Source organism: Miscanthus floridulus, chromosome 17, assembly GCF_019320115.1.
Source record: "Miscanthus floridulus cultivar M001 chromosome 17, ASM1932011v1, whole genome shotgun sequence".
NCBI classification, from domain to species: Eukaryota; Viridiplantae; Streptophyta; class Magnoliopsida; order Poales; family Poaceae; genus Miscanthus; species Miscanthus floridulus.
The window spans coordinates 58,647,610-58,671,301 of record NC_089596.1 but is presented as its reverse complement, the minus strand read 5'-3'; the positions used below and the strand labels follow the sequence as shown (position 1 = coordinate 58,671,301).

The window sequence follows — 23,692 nt, the reverse complement described above, 5'->3', positions numbered from 1 at the left end:
CAAATTTAGTTTTGAAAGCAGTTTTCCATTCATCTCCCAATTTCATACGAATCTGGTGGTACCCACTTCGCAAATCAACTTTGGAAAACACATTAGCACCACTCAGTTCATCAAGCATATCATCCAATCATGGAATAGGGTGTCGATATCGAATGGTGATATTATTAATAGCTCTACAATCAACACACATACGCCATGTTCCATCTTTCTTAGGCACTAAAATGATAGGAATAGCACAAGGACTAAGGGACTCACGCACATAACCTTTGTCGAGTAGTTCTTGCACTTGTCGTTGAATTTCCTTCGTTTCTTCCGGATTAGTCCTGTATGGCGCACGGTTTGGCAAAGATGCACCAGGAATAAGATCAATTTGGTGCTCAATCCCTCGTATTGATGGCAGCCCCGCTGGTATCTCACTTGGAAAAACATCTGAAAACTCCTACAAAATGTTAGCAACAGCAGGGGGCAAAGAATGCTGCATATCGTGAACTGAAATCAAAACACCCTTGCATACCAAAGCATAGGCAACAGAAGTGGAAGCAACCAATTCATTAATATCAGATTTAGTAGCAAGCAAGCAATGTCCTTTCAATCTTATCTCATCTTTGTTACTACTAACATATTTGACATTTTTATCGATCTCAGATTTAGTTTTCTTAGCTTTAGCAACATCATCACACACAATGGCTTCAGGAGACATAGGGAGCAAAACAATTTTCTTATCATGGTGTATGAGAGAATACATATTTGATCTACCATGATGCATACAATCTGTATCAAATTGCCATGGTCTACCAAGCAGAATATGACAAGCTTCCATAGGCACAACATCACAGTCAACAACATCATGATATGATCCAATAGCAAAATGAATTCGTACCAATCTCGTTACCTTAACCTTACCACTATTGTTGAGCCATCGAATGTGATATGGATGTGGGTGCGGTTTGGTTGTAAGTGCAAGCTTCTCTACCATATCGCTGCTAGCCAAGTTGTTGCAGCTACCTCCATCAATTATCAATTGGCACGAACGCTCTTTAATGACACACTTTGTTTGAAAAAGTGTATGCCGCTAATTTTGCTCCGCCTTCTCCATTTGTGCGCTAAGCACACGCTGCACAATGAGGCTCTCATAATGATCTACATCCTCTGCTCCAATCTGCTCTTCTGGTTGTTCCTCACTTCCTACATGGTCAGCAGCAAGCAAAGCAAGTGTATCTTCATCAAAATCACTAGCAGAGGAATACTCACCATCATCTTTGACAACCATAACACGCTTGCTTGGACAGTCACGCATCACATGTCCATATCCCTTGCACCGGTGACACTGAACGTCTCTTGTTCTACCTGTAGATGCCATGGATGAAGCACTCGTAGCAGGCTTCTGGGTCGTCTTCGCCACTGAATTTGCGGAAGTAGCACAAGGTTTGTCGCTGGATGTTGGCATAGGAGCACGTGTGGTTGGAGTAGTAGTCATGCGGGGCTGCCATGAATTAGTTTTCCCTATAGAAATATTATTCTTGGCACTGGCACGTCGCCCCTGCACTTCCCTTTCAGCTTTACAAGTAAGATGAAACAAACGGGTTACGTTAGTGTATTCTTTATAATCAAGGATGTCCCGGATTTCACGATTTAACCCACCCAAAAATCTTGCCATAGCAGGTTCCTCATCCTCATCTAAATTACAACGCAACATACCCATTTGCAATTCTTGATAATATTCTTCTACACTTTTAGCACCCTGTCTCAGTTGTTGCAATTTATTTAACAAATTGCGTGCATAGTAAGAAGGAATAAATCTAGCCCTCATGATTCGTTTCAAAGCATTCCAAGTTTGTGGTATGTTATTAGGATTTTTCTTGCCATACTCTATCCACCAAACAGTAGCAAAATCAGTAAACTCACTAGTAGCAGCCCTAACACGTGTATTCTCAGGAAATTCATGACATGCAAACTTTTGATCAACAGCAATTTCCCAAGTAATGTATGCATCATGATCATATTTACCATCAAAAGGAGGTATCTTAAATTTTATCTTACTGAAAGCATCATTATTATTGGGTACCTCACGTCGGCGGTGACCACCCATACCTCTACAATTATGGCGTAGGCGACGCCGGTCACGAGTGTCATGAGCATCATGTTCAGTATCAGCAGTATAATCATCATCATAATTATCTTCGAATCGCTCTTCGTCCTTGTTGTCTTCATTATGCTACTCTTTGTCTTTCATGTGGAAGTCATCAAAACGCTTCAGAAGAGCAGCAAGGCTTCTGTCCATACAGGCAACAGATGCCTCTAATCCTGTAAGCTTGGTGGTGGAGGCAAGTTGGGTGGCCTCCAGTTGCCCAATCTTGTCATTGGTCACCTGTAAATCTTGATCAAGTCCTTCTGTATGCTGCTGCACTTGCCTTGTAAAATGTTGAATGATGCCCTTGGTGCGAGGAGATTGTGGCCTCTTGTTAACATCCTCTGATCCTGACATGGTTTAAAAGACAAGGGCAACAAGAAAAATAGGTGAAGAAATAAAAGCCCTACAGCTATTAGGATGTAGCTACTACAAGGCGCTCACTCTCAACCTGTTACAAAAGCTCTTACCAATTCTTACCTTGCTCAACAGGAGGGAACGACAACCAACAAGTCTGCAACCGTGGAATGAAGTGTATCGGTGCCACAACAACAACACCTGTCAAGCTGTAGTCGAAATATGTGGAGCTATAGGTGGGCTGAAGCAAGGAAGTACTAGCACCACGTTAGTCACAGAAGCAAGCTGAATAATCGTTCAACGGTGGTACTGTGCTGATCCTAGCCTAGACCGTGTTAGAGACGCGAGCCTAGGCACAAAGGAGGTCACAACACACCACCGGAAACAATGGAGAAGCACAACAAACAGCCCCCTTTTTCTGTTTTTTTTTCTTCTTCTTCTTTTTCTTTTTTTTCTTTTTTTTCTTTTTTTCTTTTTTTCTGGGGATCCTCAAAACTGATTATATAAACAAAAAGACTTCACAGGAGTCACACACCACACAAACTTTTTTTTTCGAAGGACAGGGGTATTCCGATAAAAAAAAGAACGCGCGCCAAAACGTATATGCAGGACATGGAGTGTTTGAGTATAAGTAGGACTACTACTGCACAAAGATGTACTCAGATTCGGACTCACAATAGCAGCCAGGTAGCTGTCAATTCCAACTAAAAACCGATTCCAACTCTAACTCAACACCACGTGGGATTCGGTCTCCAACTCAGATTCCTACTCGGTCTTGAACACAAGGATGTATTCGAATTCAGCCAACAGAAGGTTTATATGTTAGCACACGGTTGTGACTAGAACGTGACAAGAACTCGAAACTCTAAAGGACAAAAACTAAGACCAGCAACTCGACACAACCGATGTAGCCGACGACTCAACAAGCCCTAACTAAGCAGTGCTAGCAAAGGCTCAAAGGGTTTATAGGATCGCGGTAAAACTAATCTACTATATATTTTTTTGGCTTTTCTGGACTATAGGAAAAATTAGAACAACGAAGGATTGGAAGACTCTCATCGATAAACCTTGCTCTGATTACCAACTGATAAGAACCCGCTAGGGTTTGTTTCTGATCTTTCGATGAGAGGTGTGGGATAACTCGATTGATGGGTGGAGATGACGTTCATGGCCCGACTACAGCCTTCCAAGCTGCGCCTTAGCAACCGATACACCACCTCCAATGGCTGCCGCGATCTTGTGGAGCACGTCACCCGACCACTAGGGCACTCGTCCTGCAAGCAATCTAAGAACTAGCCAGAACAAGTATAGCAAGTACTGAATTACTAGATGTAGATGAAAGTTTCAAACTCAATCTCAATTAAGGTGGGGTTCCGAAGACAAGAAGACGGGCGGCTGATCCAGCACGCGCGCTTATAAGCAAGTAGCGAGAACTAAACTTCATCTAAACAAAACCCGACCATTCTTGGTGGCGGCTAAGGAGTATATGAAGGTGGAAGGACGACTAGGGGGGTGTTGGGGTCGTTCTCCAACCCTAGGACACATCCCTAATGGACCCAACTTGATACACGGCCCATTGGACCAAACTAAGGTGACGCAGCACCTTTGGACAGACAAGCTCATAGTAGTAATTCAGTCATTGCAGCCGCCTCAAAACAAATATGGACTTGATTCCAGATCCATATGAAAATATACTTCATAAGGATTCCATGAAGTACTTGAACGCCCCAATCCGAGTCCGTATGCGACCGTGGTGACCATCACAAGTTGGAGCTGTCCTAGAGTCCGAATTCAGCCTCCGCGAATCCTTGTCCCTTTCGGCCCTCTCCCTGGTTCCTAACCAAAACAAGAGTGCACGCGTCTCCATGGTCTAAATATGATGGACAGGAACTCAAGAGTGAACTTACTTGATGATTAATGTGATGAATACGGGCACAAGTAATAGGACCAGAAACTGGTACTTGTGTCGGCGTGGATGTATCGTTGGTGTTGATGTCCTCATCACTATATATTGAAGAAAGGCACTAGATTGAGCAAGTTTGAAAAGAAATGTGATGAAGGTTTCTTGCTTGGTTACTCCACTACTAGCAAGGCTTATAGACTTTGGAATTTAGCTAGTGGTACTCTTGAGGAGGTTCATGATGTGGAGTTTGATGAAATAAATGGTTCCCAAGAGTAAGATGAGAATATAGATGATGTGAAAGGAACTCAATTGGTCAAGGCAATGAGAAACATGGACATTGATGAGTTAAGGCCTAGAGTGGTGATTGATGTTGAAGATGACAAGAATCAAGTGCTCTCTAACTCAAATGTGCAAGCTAGTAGTTCTCATGATCAAATCCAAGCAAACACTAGTGATGGCAGTGTGCAAGATCAACAAGTGGCTAGTTCAACATATCAACCAAGTGATCAATCAAATGCTAGCAATCAAGTGCAAGTGCTTCAACCAACCAATGTTGCAAGAGATCATCCATTGGACACTATCATTGGTGATATTTCAAGAGGTGTGCAAACAAGATCAAGATTGGCTTCATTTTGTGAGTATTTCTCATATGTGTCATCCATTGAACCTAAGAAGATAGATGAAGCTTTGAGGGATGTTGATTGGGTCAATGCTATACATGAAGAGCTAAACAACTTCACAAGAAACCAAGTATGGGATTTAGTAGAGAGGCCTAAGAATCATAATGTGATTGGAACCAAGTGGGTCTTTCGGAACAAGCAAGATCAAGATGGGATAGTAATAAGGAACAAAGCAAGATTGGTAGCTCAAGGTTACACTCAAGTTGAAGGTCTTGACTTTGGAGAAACATATGCCCCGATTGCAAGATTAGAAGCAATTAGGATCTTGCTAGCCTATGCTTATGCCCACAACATCAAGTTGTACCAAATGGACGTGAAGAGTGCATTTCTCAATGGGTACATCAATGAGCTTGTGTATGTTGAGCAACCTCTCGGTTTTGAAGATAAAAAGAAACCCACCCATGTTTACAAGTTGAGAAAGGCTTTGTATGGATTGAAACAAGCACCTAGAGCATGGTATGAGAGATTAAGGGATTTCCTACTCTCTAAGGGATTCAAGATGGGAAAGGTTGACACCACTCTCTTCACCAAGAAGCTTGGGAATGACTTGTTTGTAATGCAAATCTATGTTGATGATATCATCTTTGGGTCAACAAATCAAGAATTTTGTGAGGAGTTTGGCAAGATGATGGCAAGTGAGTTTGAGATGTCTATGATTGGAGAACTTAGTTACTTCCTTGGTCTTCAAATCAAGCAAATGAAGAATGGCATATTTGTGAGTCAAGGCAAGTATATCAAGGACATGCTCAAGAAGTTTGAAATGGATGAGAGTAAAGCTATTAGTACACCAATGGGGACAAGTGGAAGCTTGGATAGTGATAATAGTGGCAACATGGTGGATCAAAAGATGTATCGGTCTATGATTGGAAGCCTACTCTATGTGACCGCATCAAGGCCGAATGTGATGTTTAGTGTATGAATGTGTGCTAGATTTCAAGCCTCACCAAGAGAAAGTCATTTGAAGGCAACTAAGAGAATATTGAGGTACTTGAAGCATACACAACATGTTGGATTATGGTATCCCAAAGGAGCAAGATTTGAGTTGATTGGATATTCGGAGTCCGATTATACGGGATGCAAAGTTAAGAGAAAGAGCACATCGGGCACATATCAACTATTGGAAAGATTACTTGTATCTTGGTCATCAAAGAAGTAAAATAGTATAGCACTTTCAACCGCCGAAGCGGAGTACATTTCGGCCGGTAGTTGTTGTGCTCAATTACTTTGGATGAAGGCTACTTTGAGTGATTTTGGAATTAGGATCAAGCAAATGCCATTGCTATGTGACAATGAGAGTGCCGTCAAACTTACCAACAACCTGGTTCAACACTCAAGAACAAAGCATATAGATGTCCGTCATCACTTCATAAGAGATCACCAACAAAAAGAGGACATTTGCATAGAGAGTGTGGGCACCGAAGATCAACTTGCCGACATATTCACCAAGCCACTTGATGAGAAGAGGTTTTGCAAGCTAAGGAATAAATTGAACATACTTGACTTCACCAATATGTATTGATGCACCCCCATTATATGACATGCCTCTCCTTCGAGCAATACAAGGTATAAATTGATTGGCATGACATACATCCTTGCTAAGGACATGATTAGTGCATCTAGACATATTTCACATTTGAATAGGCTCATTCATGAAAATCAAATAAATTTGATGCTTGTGTGTTACCACTATTTCTTGTGTGTTTGAAATGATCTAGTGGTAGCATATGACATGTTTGTGGGCTTGTAAACCTAGTGTTTTTATCTATAAAATGAGCTATAAGTGTTTAACTCAACATGGTACAAGATAACCCTTATTTGGAGGTGTGAAGAAGCTTGTCCTTGGATCAAACCGAGTTAAATATCTTTTGCAAGTAATCTAGATTGAACCAAATTGAAAAATGATCCTCATTTCACATGGTTTCACCCCAACCTATCTATAATTTGAACCTATCTATACTTTAAGCCTTTGTGGTCATTGATGACAAAGGGGGAGAGAAACAAAGATAAGTGATAGGGAGAAACAAAGATAAGTGATAGGAGGAGAAATAGTATACAAAGATAGACAACAAAGGAACAAAAGGGGAGAGAAAGATATGACAAAGGAAGGGGATCAATTCATTTTGAGTATACAAATAGAGGGAGCAAGCTCATGAACTTGTATGGTGCATTTGAATGTGCATTACATATGTTTGCTTGCATGGTACAATTTCTTAATTTCAATATCCATGTGTTGTGTGGTGTATGCTAGTTGTAGATTTGAATGATGAAATGAAAATCTAGCATGCATAAGTCATAAAATGGTTTCTTTCCCATGAATTTACAAGTGGTATCTAGCTATCAAGAGTTATCTAGATAAAGTAACGAGACTTACGTTCATCATATGGAAATTAGACCCTTACTTGTAATATTGATCTCATGGGGTATTCTAGTTTTTATGCATGTCTAGTTACTAATGGTGCTAAGGATGGTATAATGGTGCACTCTGATTGGTATGACGCTTCAAAGGTCCATCTCTTATACCTTAGCATCATTTGGTAGAAATTATCTCCTATATTTCCTATCTAAGCATATGTGCAAAGCTACAATCCAAACTCTTAGCACATATGTAGGGGGAGAAATTGCTACCATATGGAGTTCATGAAACTTGTCCATATTCCTTACACATGGTAAATATGCTTGGGCAAGCAACATGAATTCAAATGAACTTTAATTCATATCTTTGTATAAGGGTTGTCATCAATTATCAAAAAGGGGGAGATTGAAAGCTCTAGTTTGGTTTTGGTTAATTGATGAAACCCTAAGTGCTAACCTAGTTTATCACAGTGATCATGAGATAGGTAGCACTACTCCAAGTGATGAAGCAATGACGAAGATCATGACAATGGTGATGGCATGGTTATGATCAAAGGCTTGAACTTGGAAAAGAAGAAAGAGAAAAACAAAAAGGCTCAAGGCAAAGGTATAAAATGTAGGAGCCATTTTATTTTAGTGATCAAGACACTTAGTGAGTGTGATCACATTTAGGATAGATAGCCGTACTATTAAGAGGAGTGAAACTCATATCGAAATGTGGTTATCAAAGTGCCACTAGATGCTCTAATTCATTGCATATGCATTTAGGATCTAGTGGAGTGCTAACACCCTTGAAAATATTTATGAAAATATGCTAACACATGTGCATAAGGTGATACATTTGGTGGTTGGCACATTTGAGCAAGGGTGAAGGTGATAGAGATGAAAGAGGGTCAGTCTCGCTGTTTTACAACAGACCGGATGCTGATCTCTGGGGGACCGGCGCATCCGGTCAAGCATGGCAGTGATGACCTAGCGTCGGTCATATGACCAGACGCTGGGCCTCTGACTGACCGGACGTTGGAAGGACGTGTCCGGTCAGAGCTGATGTAGCTGCACAGATGTCAGGGTAACTGACCGGACACTGGATGTGTTCGGTCAAGGTCGATCGGATGCGTCCGGTCAAGATTTGCCGTCTCTGGGAGCTTACTGGAAATGACCAGACTCTGGGTGTTCGGCGTCCGGTCACTTGTGCCGAAGCGTCCGGTCATGTCATGATCGTTGAGATCAGACGACTCCTGTTGAATGTAGGATGACACGTGGCCGCCATCGGGCGACCGGACGCTGAGCCATGCGTCCGGTTAGTAGGATCGGAGCGTCCGGTCACCCTGATCAGTGCTTAGTGAAGGGATACAACGACTCTATTTCATAGGGGCTTCTATTTAAGCCCCATGGCCGGCTCAAGCTCACTCTCTTGCACATTTTCATGACATAACAACCTTGTGAGCTTAGCCAAAGCACTCCCACTCATGTCCATCATTGATTCATCATCTTTATGAGATTGGGAGAGAATCCAAGTGCATTGCTTGAGTGATTGCATCTAGATGCACTTAGTATTCGTGTTGCGCTACGGATTTCGCTTGTTACTCTTGATGGTTGCCACCACCTAGATGGCTTGGTGCAGCGGTGGAGGATCGGCACGAGTTGGTGTTTGTTCGTGGCCGCCTTCGATGATTGTGAGGGGAGTTGTACCTTCTCTGGCGGAGTGTCGAAAGGTAACTCTAGTAAATTACTCGCGTCATTGAGTTACCTCACTTATGGGTAGGTTCTTGCGGTGTCCAATTATGTAGACGAGGTTTGTGAAACACCTCTTAGCCGCTGAACCACCAAGTGTTGGTCGACACAACGGAGACTAGCATGTTGGCAAGCACGTGAACCTCAAGAGAAAATCAGTTGTCTCTTGTCATTTGTATTCTCCCGGTGATTGGCGTAATCTTCATCTTGTGATTGGTTCATTTCTCTATACGGCGGTATAATCATGTTACTCACTCACTTACATTCTTGCAAACTAGTTAGTTGAAGCAAGCTCTTTAGTGTAATTAGAATTGAGAGCTTGCATTGTTATCCTAGTTCATCTAGCTAGTAGGATTGCAAGTTGTGTGACAAGTGATCATTGCTACTAGAATTGTTGGATAGATGGCTTGCAACTCTTGTAGAGCTAGAGCAAGTTTGCATTTCATCATTTGTCATACTAATCAAATTGCTCTAGTTGATTTGTAGAATTTAAATAGACTATTCACCCCCCTCTAGCCATATTAGGACCTTTCACTACGCGCGTAGATAAGGCGGGGCACTCAAGTCAACAGCAATACCGAGGACCATACCCTGCACACCTGCAGAAAAGTGCCGTCAGGATATGACCAGACGGGCGCTTTAAGCCCTTCCAGACATGTCAGAGCCCAAATAGTGTTGTGGGCGTCGACATTTGTCCTACAGTGTTATAGACGCCGACATTTGCTCTCGGACACGAATCCTGACGGAAACATACGACAACCGCTACGGTCCAAGAGAAAACTCATGTCATCTATAGTAACGAACGTGGGGGACTCTACGTCATCTGCGCCCCATGGGGGCACCCTAGCGCGCCGCGCCGTCTGTCGAAGTGGGATAGGACGTGACCACTTGCTAAACGAAGCCAGAGCGCGGCCCTATCAGGATCAACGAACGTGCTGTCTCTAGCACCGTTTGTCGTGTCAGCAGGACATGCTCAAAGGAAAAGAAAGACCCGACACCTTCGAAGGACCTTCTCTGCCTCTGATTTTTCTTCTTTCTCCCGTCTGTAATCCATGCTCCCCTTGATCTATAAAAGGGAGGGCAGGGCACCCCACTAAGGGGACAAATCAACGCACCACGCATCACATAACACATAACTGAGCAGCAACCAAGCTCTCAGCGCCCTTTCAATCTTTTCATCAGAGACTTGGGACATGTCCCTCTCTCGACCGTTTGTATCCCCTACTACGAACCTTTCAGTGCTAATAACACGAGCAGCAACAGCAAACTGGACGTAGGGACATTCTGCCTGAACCAGTATAAACATTGTGTCTTTTAGCACACCATCCAAACCCAACGCGCAACAAATACAAATTTACTAGTTAGTGTTTACTCGAAACACCGACACTACTGTCTAAATCTTTTTCTTGCTTTAGACAACCTATTTGCGAACATTGGTATGGAAGAATATATGGTTCAATAGTCCATTCATCCAATAGAATTTACATATTCTTACGCTCGCTATAAGTATTGTTGTTATTATTATTATAAGACTATGGCATATACTGACGCTAGATTTTGTTACTTTACCAAATTGCAAATGTTATAAAAAACTATTATGATAAACTATAGTCAGACGACTTGCTCGCTTATGATTTTTTTACGTCTCCTAATTGATACACTGTAGTAAACATGTGCGAACTCGCACAAACTCACACACAGCATGCACACCTCTATGCACATATCTACAACTACACACCCTTGAAGATCGTGTTCTCAGTGAGATTGATTGAGTTACACAGGATTAGCACGTCGTTCTGAGCACCGAAATTTATTTTTGGGGGCGTTGCCACCAGCTGATTCTAACAGGAATCCAAGGCCGGTGGGTGGGATGGAAATCGACCCCAAAGAAACCAAGCAGCTGCTGAAGGCTACGCGAGAGTATCGAGGCAAGAAACCGATTTTCGCTTCGGCAAGCCTAGCGCCCGGACGTTTGGCCCTAGGTCTGCATCCGGACGCGGCTTCCGTTTGACGACCCACTACGGCCCCCTCACGTAGGCTGCGCCCACGTCACCACGTGCTTGCGCTCGTTCTCCCAAATTGCGACGTACGCAACCCCCCTCCATCCAGAGCCCATCCCGCTCCGGAGGCAGCATCCGTCCGTACGGAGCTCCCTCGCTTGCGCCTGACGCAAGCAGCTCCCTTGTCCTATGCCCATTGTCCATTCCTCATTCGTATGGATGCCCTGCCGGCTCCGGGAGAGATGATGCTGCAGAAGGTGGGAGAAAGGAGATATGCAACACCCGATCTACTTTTGAAACATCCAAATACAACGGCTGCAACATACGTCTGAAGGCAGCTGTAACACTTGAAACATGTTTATGAAACACTTGAAAAACACACCTGAAATACACTTGAAAACTATTGCAACCATATGCAACATCCGAAAAAAACACATACAACATATGTGTGAAACATATACAACATCCAAATAAACACAATTATAACATGCATCCGAAAACACACAGATGAAACTTACCTCTGAAACATCTGAAAACGCTCGAAACATACTCTTGCAACATGCCTATGAAACAATTGCAACATATGCAACATGTGCAACATCCCCAATCTACTTTTGCAACATCCGTATGAAATAAATACAACATACCTCTAAAACGCCTGAAACAATTGAAACATACAATTGCAACATAAGGGGGAGGGAGGAGTGCCATGGTCACCGAATCTACGGGCATTGGGGGCTCCTGGTAGGGGAGGACGCCGGTGTGGGGGGAGGAGGACGCTGGGGTGGGGGAGGCCGCCGGGGGTCGACGGCGGCCAACAGTAGCTGCTTCGGAGCCTGGCCATCGCTGGTGGTGGCAACGAGGACCGCCATGACGGTCGACGATATCGGCCCACGCATTGCCGTGGTGTGGCCACAGCTTCCACATCGAGTGTTAGGGTAGGGGCTGCCGGTGTGGGGGAAGGAGCCGTTGGGGTGGGAGAGGAGGACACCGGGGGTGGGAGAGGCAGCGATGGCCACGTCGTTGGGTGTAGGTGCAGGACGCGAAAGGATAAGAACGAGGAGGAGCGTGAGTGCTGCGGGAGCGAGCCGTCGAGGCGTCCGTCCGTCTGGGCCTCCGGTACGTATCGTTATTCAGCCTGTTCGTTTGGCTGTGGATTGTCGTAAACGATCGTAAATTTTTAATCGGAACAATATTTTTCTCTCATACAAACCAGTCAGCAGAACTTCTTCACGAACTAGCCAACCGAACAGGATTGATTTTGCTTTGCAAATTGCAGTTCCAACCGTGTGGGCCCCTCTCTCTGAAAGTGGGCCTATCCTCGCTGGCTACGTCTCCCCTCCGCGCACAAAAACCCTAGCAAGCAGGCTCAGCCAGCCCTGCTCCCAAAGCTTCTGGAGAACACCTACCCGTCTCCCCTCCCTAGCCCCGCCGTCGCGTCCTCTTCGAATCGAATCGCGCCGCGATCACCTCATCTCATGGCGGACAAGGAGCCCGTCGTGGACCGACCCGAGGCGGCTGAGGTGGAGGAGGACGCCTCAGCCGCCGCCGCTGCCGCGGGGGAGGAGGAGGACACGGGCGCCCAGGTGGCCCCCATCGTGCGGCTCGAGGAGGTAGCCGTCACCACCGGCGAGGAGGACGAGGACGTCCTGCTCGACATGTGAGACGCCGCCCCCCTCCCCACCTCCTTGTTCATTGACGCGCCCGGTTGCCCGCCCCCGCTTGATTTGGTGCTGATTTGGGTTTTGCAGGAAGGCGAAGCTGTACCGATTTGACAAAGACGGGAACCAATGGAAGGAACGAGGCACGGGCACCGTCAAGCTTCTCAAGCACAAGGAGACCGGCAAGGTCCGCCTAGTAATGCGCCAGGCCAAGACGCTTAAGATCTGCGCGAACCATCTCGGTATCCCTTTCTCTCTATTTGAAATTCGCCGTCACAATTTTTATTAAGCTTTTGGTTGATCCCAAAGAGTAGGATTTTGGTACTGATACCGCGCTGTGTATGCAGTGGCCTCCACCACGAAGATGCAGGAGCATGCCGGCAGCGACAAGTCGTGTGTCTGGCACGCTGCTGACTTTGCAGATGGCGAACTCAAGGAGGAGATGTTTGCCATCAGGTTTGGTTCGGTAGAAAGTGAGTTCTCCATCTCGTTTACCCGGTTGTTGTGCCCAACTATATGTTTGATACTAGATGGTTGAACTTCATAATCTCAGTGTTCTAAAATGAAATCTTTAGGGCCTATTTGGTTTGAGCCCAGGCAAAGCTGCCTGGCCCAGGCATGAATCTCAGGCGTCCAATTCTGGAGGCCTGGGGTTGAGATTGCTGCCTGGTTGTTAAGCTGACAATCCGATTATAGGCTGCTTGGAACTACTAGTTGGCTTGCCCTTTGCGTTACTGCAAAATGACCAAACAAATAGGTTTACCGGAGTTTAAGGTCCTTGTTTTGTTGATTAAATGTTTTCAACGGTTCAAGGTTCTACCGAGTGATCCTAAAGAAGCCATTTATGAACGAAATCGCCATCTATATGGCTTTATTTCTATCCATTGTTTGGTTTCAGTTTTGTGGATCTCATTGTTGTCGAGTGTTGACAAAGGAGAGTTGCTTGATATGTTGGCTTCTATGAATAATAAGATGGTGAATTGTTTTGTGTTGTAAAGAGTAAATTCTAATACACGTGGTGACTGAACTGGCACTGGATATTGATTTTGAGAACTTTGGTATGTAATAATCCGATAGCTTGTTAGTTCTACAGCTGTAGTATATATGATGTACCACTACCTTCTCTTTAAGGAGAATTATTATTAGGCATGCATCCGCGGGTGGTGGTTGAAAGAGGCTTAATCATTTCATATCATTTCTGTGCCAGGTGGCGTGATCAATTGATTACAACCTGCCGGGGTTTATTGTTTGCATAATTTATTTATCATGGTGGCATATTTGCACAGTACCTTTCTACCGGCTCTTTGTCTGAAATTTCTTATGTCAAGTTTGCATCATCTAGTTTTAACAAGCCATTTTTTAGGTTTCTAGTTTACACTCCATAGAGCTTTTTCAAATTTTCCCTGTAAAACATTCTCCTTGATTTGTGGATTCCTGAGCAGTTCACAAGAAAAATACCCAAAGTAGATGTCACATGGTCAACATTGTAAAATGGATCAACCATATTGTTGTGTATGTAGCCTTTATATAGCGACAGTTGATATGTAGAGTTTCTGAAGTACATATTGATATTACAAATAATGGTCTGGTAGTGCTTTTTGCCAGTTTGCTCATTCCGCGTTTGCATTATGCTAACACATTATTTTATTTTCATTGGTGCTCCTATATATTTGAAGGGGTTGGCTTTTACAAGTTACAACTGCTCAGTATCTTCTTTTTGGTGCATATTTTACTTAATTGAGTTCCCTACTGGCAATCGTAGGCACTAGCTTTGGTTTACCAACATTCTCTTTATGAATAAGTATGTTCTCATGTGTGCTCTGTGTCAGCTCCAGCTTAGTGGTAGTTCTGTGAGGTGTGAAATAACCACCGAAATCTTTGTTAACTTCCTAATTAGCTCATTTTTTATTAGTTAAAACGTCATGAGTGTTACTTTTTAGGGCACTCTAGGTGCTATAGATAGCATTGCCTTTGTTGGACCTCTGTTGTGTATTTTTCATCTGGTTGCAGGCTGCAGCCTTTCTATTCATAGTTTTAGTTCCACTATTAATGGGTGTTGTTGAGATCTTGCTACCTGTGTAGCATCTGTACTGCAGTACATGAGGGTATCATATTACATTGATAAGCATGTTCTCATTTGTGCTTTGTGTGACTGCCAGAGGCTCGGTGGTAGTTCAGTGAAGTGTGAATTAGCCAAAATATTTGTTGTTAACTTCCTAACTTACTCGGTGTTTATTAGTTACAACGTCATGAGTGAATACTTTTTAGGGCATTCTTCGTGCTATACAACCTTGCCTTTGTTAGACTTCTGTTGTGTGTTCTTCATCTGGTTGCAGGCTTGTGGCCTTTCTCTTCATAGTTCGAGTTCCACTATTATTAATGGGTTTTGTTACAATCTTGCTACCGGTCTAGCATCTGTACAGTACATCAGGGTACCATATTACATGGACTTCGATCTCATGTGTTAGACCCTGTAGTGTTTTCTATTATGGCAGTCAATTTTGTGGCAGAACCTCCTAAGAAATCGGGCCCACGTGCATCTATCGTTGTCTTAACAGGCCTCTGATAGCGTACACAAGTTCCCAACAACTTAACAGGTCTGTCGGGTGTCCTCGGGAAACCCGAATCATCCACGAATCTTTTCCGAACAGGATCTCAATCACAGACATTGCAGATTACAACAGTTTATTCAAATATATACATCAGAGTAAAATATAGCGGAAGTCTTACGATAACATAGTTTACAAACCAGTTGTTTCAAACTTACAAAACCATAAGTGTCATACAACCATAATAGCGGGATAATATTACATTAACATTATTTATCATACAAACTAGTGCCTTGTCCAAAGGCCATTCATCATTCCTCATCGTCATTAACTTCGAACACAGACATGCAGCAGGGACTAAAACAAGCCTGCGCATGTGACTCACCTGCAACAAGGGTTAACAAACCCTGAGTACAAAAGTACTCAACAAGACTGACCCGACGTAAAGGGGGTGTAAGACTTTTAGAGATGCAGGTGTTTGGGCAAGGTAAGGATGTAGCAAGATTCAAAAGTTCTTTGCCAAAAGCTTACTATTCTTGATCCTATTTTCAAGTTTTACCCCTAAGTCTTCTTGGTTCATTATCTCATACTAAGTGTTCATATCCCATGTTCCATTCCTTCTCATTCCATTCCTTTTCTCAAGTTTTAGTAATTCACCAGTCCTGCATTGCTTCTGCAATGAAACGAGTCTTCATATCCGCGGAGCACCGGCAATTCGAATTGATTCAAGTCCCAGCTGGGGATTCCTTATCACACGACATATGTAGAACTTAATCTTGCATATATTAACCTCACTACCAGATCCTCCCATACTAAGCCGTCTCCACGCCACCCGAGAGCACAGTACACCTTAAATCCGGCCACATTCCAGCCACGAGGGTACACGCTACTCCCGCCATCTCTCCACTCCCAGTGCGTGGGCATTCGTCTTAGTATCGGATTAGCCGAAGTAGGCTTACCGGAGTATGTGACCAGTACTACAAAGTGTCTCGTTCAGAAGATCCACAATGAGTGGCCTTTAAGCGACATAGTCGGCAACATTACCCAACATTCAAGATAAGTCACCCGACTAGTCTCTAGTTCATTCTATCTTCTTTCTTTCTTTGGCCAGTATGCCATCTTTGATTGTATCGAAACTTTTACTTTGAAAGCCTACCATAAAGCAAAGCATACTAAGCATTCTACGCCTTTGTAAATAAAATCATCTTCAAGGATGGTAAACAATTAACAAGGTAGGCAATGCATCAAGTAGGTAACATTTGAATAAGTCAACTTAATGCCATAGGTAACATAGGTGATAAACTTTTCAAAGTAAACAAGGTAATGGTTTAATGCATAAACCGAGGCTTGCCTTCGTTGACGATCTCGGGTTCCGGATCAGTACTACAATTATCGAATCCCGAGACAACCAGGGATTCTTCCACAACTTGCTCAACTAGGATCGGTTCACTCTCGGATTCTACACGAAATAATAACATATGCTTCAACATGATGATAATGTAAACATGATGCTTTCATGGTGCATGAAATATAACAACACCTTGAGTACAACTTTTCTTCACGGTACAGTTGCAAGCCAACAAAACCAACTTGCAATTCTACCATCAAGGACCACACAAGTGACTTGACCAAAACGACCTTGAAACCCTACTGGTCACAAAACATGACCAAAACAAGATCAAACACTAATCTAACACTTAGGGTTTGCTTTTATTCATTTTTGAATTAATTTGGAAATAAGCTCAAAAATGAACTTGTTCCAAATGACCTCAAAATTTTATGTAAGCTTCCTCATGACAAATTAGTGTACCAAAACAAATTTCATAATTTTTGGAATTATACAGTGGCCTACAAAAATCATGGAAATTATATTTATTAATTAATTGAGCAATTTTCATCACATTCAAAAAGTACTGTAAATCAATATTTCATATTTTTCCTAAATAATATTCATCACAGAGAGGTCACACAAAAAATTTCATAATTTTTGGAGCTCTAAATAAATCTACACAAAAATAACAAAAACAGACACTATTCATCCATTTCTGAAAATAGAAAAATTCCATTTGAACTACACAGTCGCTGACATACGGGACCCACTTGTCATCCTTAACCTCCGGCCTTGACCGCGACGACGACGGCGCTGACCGACGCTGTCTCGCCGACGGTGAGCCCAACGGCGACGGCCAAAGTACCAAAACGTTCACAAGGGCTAGGCGCATCGATCTGTGGCATTATGGAGGTTGATTACGACACGAAACAAGACTGACGCCGGCCATGGCGGATGTAGCAGCACAGCAACGCTACGCCGGCGAAACAAGGCCGGTAACGGTGAAACAAAGAGTCCAGGAAGCATCAGTAGCTCACACCGAACGTGTTGAAGCAACGAGCGAGACCGGAGAAGCTACGGTGACGTGGTTCGACGGTGACAGTGATCACGGCGGAGCAGACCTCGTCGACGACGGTGTTCCGGCGACTGCAGTGGGCAAAATGACCAAGCAAGAGTGGATTAAGCACTACAGCATCTAGACGAAGCTGTAGAGACAACAATCAAGGGCAACGGCTCACCAGATGATGCTGGCCGCGATGAAACGGAGCTTCGGTCGAGGTCGCCGGCCGCGAGGAAGAAGGGTCGCTAGCGGTGGTTCTCGGTGGACTCAGACAACTACAGTTGGTGGGATGGGTTCGCAAGGAGGAGACGGAGCTGGAACACTGCTTTGCCGAGGCTGGTCTGCGCTGAGGAGGCGAGGGGAACTCGCCGGAGCTGAGGCGGCGGTGTCAGGAAACAGAGGAGAGTAAGAAAAGCAGATAACGTCGTCGGAGCTTTATAGCGCGACCAGATGAGTGAGGGAACGACACGCAGTGAGCTTCCCGTGCCAGCGCGAAGCCGAGGGCGGCCACGGGCGCGCCTGGAAGACCGGAGAAAGGACGCCGGCGGTGGGGCGGTGGTCGTGTACTGTTCACCCAAAATTACAGAATTGCCACTGAGTTCATTTTACAAATTACTCCCAAATTTTCTAAAGAAGTTGAAAATCTCCAAAAATAAAAGTTGTTCAAAATCAAAAGTTCTACAACTTTGCTTAAATGAACATTTTCAAATTCTGCCTCCATTTTGAAATTTGAATTTGGGGTGCATTTGAGCATTTGAATCATTTCAAAATTACTTCAAATTTTATATGTAAACTTCAAACACTTTGAATACCAAAGTTGATCCTTATAAAATAAGCTTTAACTTTGCTTTTTGTCACACCCCCAAATTCTAAATGGATTTTGAATTAGACAAAAGAGGCAAAAAGGACTTTCATGGTTTGAATTTGAATTCAAATTTGATTTGTTTACCTTTTTACTTAAATATGATTTTTGACCAGTTACATGGCCCATTAGGGTTATTTGAGTCAATTGACACATGGTCTCACATAATCACATGAAATTTGACCCTTGTGGTCATGATCTTTATTTAGAGTTTTGGATCACATACATCACATAAAATAACAACTTATGAAATAAAGCTTATTTAGTGAATGCATTCAAATTTTTCTACTTTATGAATGCTTTGCAATGCATATGATGACATGTCAAGTTTTAGTGCTAGGTCAAAACACCAGAGGTGTTACAAATTTATATGTCTGTTTAGAAAGATGCATAGTTCTGTGTTTTCTGTTCTAGCAGTCAATTTCTATGTCATCTGTTAAGTGAAATACTCCCTAGGTATATGTCTAGACTGTCCATTTTCTTTTCCTTCTATCGGTTCTGTAGTCGTTGTGTCTTCCAAAAACTTGCTGAATTTCACTAAGTTACGCTGACAACAATTCTCTTTGATCTCATATAGATTGCAAGAAGTTCAAGGAGTTGATTGAGGAGATTGCCGAGTCACTTACAAAGACTGAGGGCAAGGAAGGTGAAGATAGTTCTTCCACGGCTGAATTGCTGGAGAAGCTCACTGTGAGCGAGGGCAAATCTGAGGAAAGTGGCAAGTCGGAGTCAACTGATTCTGGCAAAGTGAACGAAACCAAATCTGACGCAGCCCCAGCCGAGTAGTTGGTGTTGTTTCACGCAGATCCACCTGGTGCCGAATCAGTTTGTGTCCTTCCAGTGGAAGTTTGGTGCCCGTTAGCCATGAAATATGACTGCTAACATTTGGGGGCGAGTTGGAGCAGTCTCAGGTCTAGTCTGGTTTGGTCCGGGCTTGGTTTTGTTAAAAACTTGGAGTCCATCGGGGTTGTGGAACGTTTGGTATGTGAGTCGCTAGTATTTTACTGCATGGATCGTTATGGATTGCGGTAAATTCATTCATATAAGGTGCATCCTATATTTTTTTTATTTGGTTCAATACACATACATGTGTTGTATTAATACTTTACTTTATGCCAGTGCCCCATGGGGAGTAGAATGAGTGTCGAGATTGATAGATCAGGTGTCTTAGCTCATGCGTATACATGTGATGTATCTCATACACGTATCCTCTCGACTAAGATGTAACTGGAAATTATGTAGGTAGGGATGACAGTGGGTCGGGTAAGATACGGGTGGGTTGGGTAAGATACGGATGGAGTGTATGATCCTCTCGACTAAGATGTAACTGGAAATTCCATGTAGGGAGGTGTATGAATATCTTCTTTTTTTTAAAAAAAAAAAATCTTCATCTAGGTTCTAGCCGCTGTCGTCCGCCGCCATGCCATCCTCCACGCACCGTCTCTGATGGCGTCCGCGCTCCTGTTCGCCGAGGCGGCGGCCGTCCCACTGCCGGGAGGGTTCGATGGCAGCAAGCTGGGGATTGAGCCGCACGCCGTCGAGATCACCCCCGCCGGCGACCTCCTTGTGCTCGACTTCATCAAAAGCAACATCTACGGGGTCCAGCTGCTGCCTGGATCAACTCGGGGCGCGGCCCCTCCGGTAGTGGCGCGGCTAGATCCGTCGTCGGCGACTTCGGCGGCCAGGGAGCTCTTTCGGTGGCGGCGCTCATCTCTGGAGCTTGTGATGGCAGCGACTGAAGGTGGATCCAGGTGGATCTAGACTTCGTTGCAGAGAAGTATGTTAAGCACTGATTTCATTTACTCCATATCCAAACTGACGGTGACGTCTTAGTGCGGCAGTAGTTAAAAGTAATAGATTTGTAGTTACATGATAGTAGCTAGCTATTGATCTTGATCTGTAGATGTTTTATCGATTGTTTAACCCATGGAGACAGTAGTTTTGCTAAGCAGAAAGTTAATATATATCTCTGTTTAATAACCCAAACAAATGAATATGCTCATGTAATTTGACAACGTAGGATGATCAGTTTACCAAGTTAATACATGGCACTTTTGTTTGTGCTACTTGATTTAGGGTCTGTTTAGTTGGGGGTTGGCTAACTCCAACCAGACTTTAGACTTTAGGAAGCCATTGTTTGGTAAGTCAGGCCCAACTAAACCAGCTTGCCTGGCTGTGGAAAAACTAGATGGACTTTCGTTTTTTTTGCTGGCCAGGCTTGGCCAAGCCGTCCTGTGCATTCTCGTCAGTCGTCACCGCCCCGCGCTGCTCCTCCGCTCGCGCTCTGCTCCTCCGCTCCCCTTCTTTCGCCGCCGCGCTGCTCGTCCCGGCGGCCCCGCATGCCCCTGCCGCGACCTTCGCGAATCCAGGGCCGCCGGACTTCACGCATCCAGGGCCGTCGGTGTGGGAGGACACGGAGCAGGGGAGGAGACGCATCCAGGGCCGCCGCCTGGGTGTACCGCATCCCCTGGATCGTCTCCGCCGTCATCGGCTCGCCGGAGTCCGGGGACCAGGCGGCCGACACCTCGGCGCGCACGTGGGCCAGCACCTCCGGGTGGGAGTCCAGCGCCGACACCGCCCAGCAGAGGGACGAGGTGGACGCGTCCTGCGCCGCGAACAGGAAGTCGAACATGAACCCGCCGATCTCCTCGTCGTCCCCCGGGTGATCGGAGAGGTGCAAGAAGAAGGCGGTCAGCGCCGAGACGACGGAGATCTTGCAGATGCAGTCGAAGGCGTTGCGACCCTGCCGGATCACCTCCGCGGCGCTCGGTGTACCGCGTCCTGGAGCCTCCTGTCGTCCCCGAAGTACCTGAACTCATTCCCTCCACACCTGCTCTGCTCACATGCACACGCAGCTAGCTAAGCTAGCTACTTCTGGCGCGGCAGGCGGCACAGCTGTTTAGCTAGCTCACACACGTACGACTACGATGCCGAAGCCGTGGAGGCCGGTGCTGGCGTCGGCCACCAAGTGCTGCACGGCGGAGGACGCGGTGGTGGCCCCCGACGGGCTGGCGTGGTGCCGTCCGCAGCAGTCGGAGCTGTCGCGTCGGCTGGCATCCTTCAGGCGGCTCTCATCGCTGGCCAACAGCCCGGCGTCGTCGGGCACCACCACCATGGCGGATAAGGACGGCAGCGTGGAGCAGCAGCAGGCCGCGGCAAGCTTGACAGAAGCGACGCGCTCAGGCTGGCGTGCGTTCACCAGGTGCTCGACACATTGCCTCAAAGGAGGTAAAATTACCTATGCAAAGAAGATACACTAGCTGCTAGCCAGGCTTAGATAGTGTATGCAACCAAAAGTCCATCTTGATTTGCTAGGAGGAGGCTTAGGCTAGCCTGGCTTATTTCCTAACCAGGCTAGAAGAAAGGCAGGAAACCAAACACACCCTTACGGTCCGAAAAAGAGATATCAACTAGGTAGAGTGAAGGAGAATTATCACTAGATGGAACTTCAGTCCCATAGTCTAGCCTGAATTCCTTTTAATCTCTCAGTGTTTTTCTTCAGCATTTCATTGCAGCATGCCTTTAAGCAGTGTTCCTTGCAACTAGCTTCTTTGGAATGAAATTGGCTGCAGCAAGTATGAGTCAATTATGATTATAGCAGTAACTAGCAGTCCTCTCAAGTCTCAACTAATTGGAGACCTCTTTATAATGCTGCCAACATAGTTCTCTCATGAAGCTTACATACTACGGAAAACAGTAGGACAGGGCACAATTGTCATTATTACATTTATGTCTCAAAGTTTAAATTTATTACCATTTCCAAATTACAAATTTAAAGAGAGACTTAGTTTTTCAGGTTGTGCTAACTCCCACACATTTGGCCATAGGTATGGAATATGCTGCTGGAGGTGAGCTATTTGAATGGATTTGCAATGCTGGAAGATTTAGTGAGGATGAGGTAGATCAGCTTTACTACATGGGAGTCTTTAATATGACCTAAGATATGTACTTCTAATGACAGTTATTTGTTCTCTGTAGGCAAGATTCTTCTTCCAACAAATGATTTCAGGAGTTAGCTATTGTCATTCAATGGTATATAGTTCTCTCCAACTAACGTATTGCACCTCCTGGATGGTAGTATAGCACCTCGGCTAAAGATATGTGATGTTGGTTCCTCCAAGGTATTGCAGATTATAAACTTCAGTAAGCAGCTTGCCGATAAATGAACACTATAATCATACTCTTTTTTCAGTCCTCTGTTGCACTCTCAACCAAAATCAACTGTCGGGACACCAGCTTACATTGCTCCAGAGGTCCTTGCTAGAAAGGAATATGATGGAAAGGTGATTCCTGTCTTGCTAGTTCTTTGTCATGCTATGGTATACCTGGCTAAAAAGCTCGACATGTTTAGAAGTGAGGCAGCTAGTTTTCTCTGCTGTTATTTGATTTGTGCTGACAGCACTGCGCTTCTACAGGGTCTGGAAAGTGATGACGATGACAAAAAACCAGCAACAGGGAAGGCAGAAGATGAGAAGATGCGAAGTAGTCATCTATGGTTTTCACGACTCGAGAGATGATGACAATGATAAAGAACTTTAGAGTTCCAAGATGATATTGTATATTAGTTGATCGCATGCCATCTATTCATTTGTTATCTCCCAATCAAGGAATGTTACGCAGTTAAGGTTATTACAATTTTGATTTTTTTGACAAAACTCTGCATACTTTCTAGGTTATCTATGGAATTGAATTTTAGCCTGACTCCCTGAGACTACAATTCACATGATGGACCAATGTGCAAAGAATATACTTGTCGGTGCAGAAAGTGACCAGCTAGTGAATATTTGTATATTTGTAGTTTTGTTGTACGTTGTGATCGGAGATGGCCTAGCACTCAATGACACAGGATTTATACTGGTTCAGGCAACGTGCTCTACGTCCAATCGGGGTCGGTCGGTGACTTTATTCCTGAGCCCCGGTGCTCGAAGTTTGCAGTGGGGTTACAAACGAGAAAGTGAGAGATGGTGTACAAGAGGTCCGGTCGGCTCCGGTCGGAAGGGCCGAGAGTGACAGAAACTTCGCTATGAGCTAAGTGTTCAAGCGGGTGCTTGAGGTCCGAACCTGGCGGTTCTGTGG

General features: G+C 44.5%; 2 protein-coding genes and 1 pseudogene across 9 annotated transcripts; 2 read left to right on the top strand and 1 right to left on the bottom strand.

Moving 5' to 3' along the window:
- Nucleotides 1–796: 796 nt before the first annotated feature.
- LOC136517717 (uncharacterized) lies at nt 797–2,089 on the bottom strand (annotated as a pseudogene).
- Nucleotides 2,090–12,514: 10,425 nt separating this feature from the next.
- LOC136517244 (ran-binding protein 1 homolog b-like) lies at nt 12,515–19,694 on the top strand. Its single transcript, XM_066510774.1, has 4 exons — nt 12,515–12,814; nt 12,906–13,057; nt 13,163–13,288; nt 19,194–19,694. The coding sequence occupies exons 1-4, from the start codon at nt 12,633–12,635 to the stop codon at nt 19,400–19,402; spliced, it is 669 nt and encodes a 222-aa protein (XP_066366871.1). The 5' UTR covers nt 12,515–12,632; the 3' UTR covers nt 19,403–19,694.
- Nucleotides 19,695–20,445: 751 nt separating this feature from the next.
- On the top strand, nt 20,446–23,311 carry LOC136517245 (uncharacterized). Of its 8 annotated transcripts, XM_066510776.1 has the most exons (6): nt 20,446–21,421; nt 21,503–21,844; nt 22,444–22,514; nt 22,595–22,737; nt 22,809–22,899; nt 23,032–23,311. In XM_066510776.1, the coding sequence occupies exons 2-4, from the start codon at nt 21,544–21,546 to the stop codon at nt 22,697–22,699; spliced, it is 477 nt and encodes a 158-aa protein (XP_066366873.1). In that variant the 5' UTR covers nt 20,446–21,421; nt 21,503–21,543; the 3' UTR covers nt 22,700–22,737; nt 22,809–22,899; nt 23,032–23,311. The 8 variants fall into 8 exon arrangements, 7 of the variants coding, with proteins under 7 accessions (XP_066366873.1, XP_066366879.1, XP_066366878.1 ...); XR_010774246.1 differs by having other exon boundaries at nt 20,446–21,844; nt 22,809–22,935; XM_066510782.1 differs by having other exon boundaries at nt 20,446–21,818; nt 22,444–22,503.
- Nucleotides 23,312–23,692: the final 381 nt, after the last annotated feature.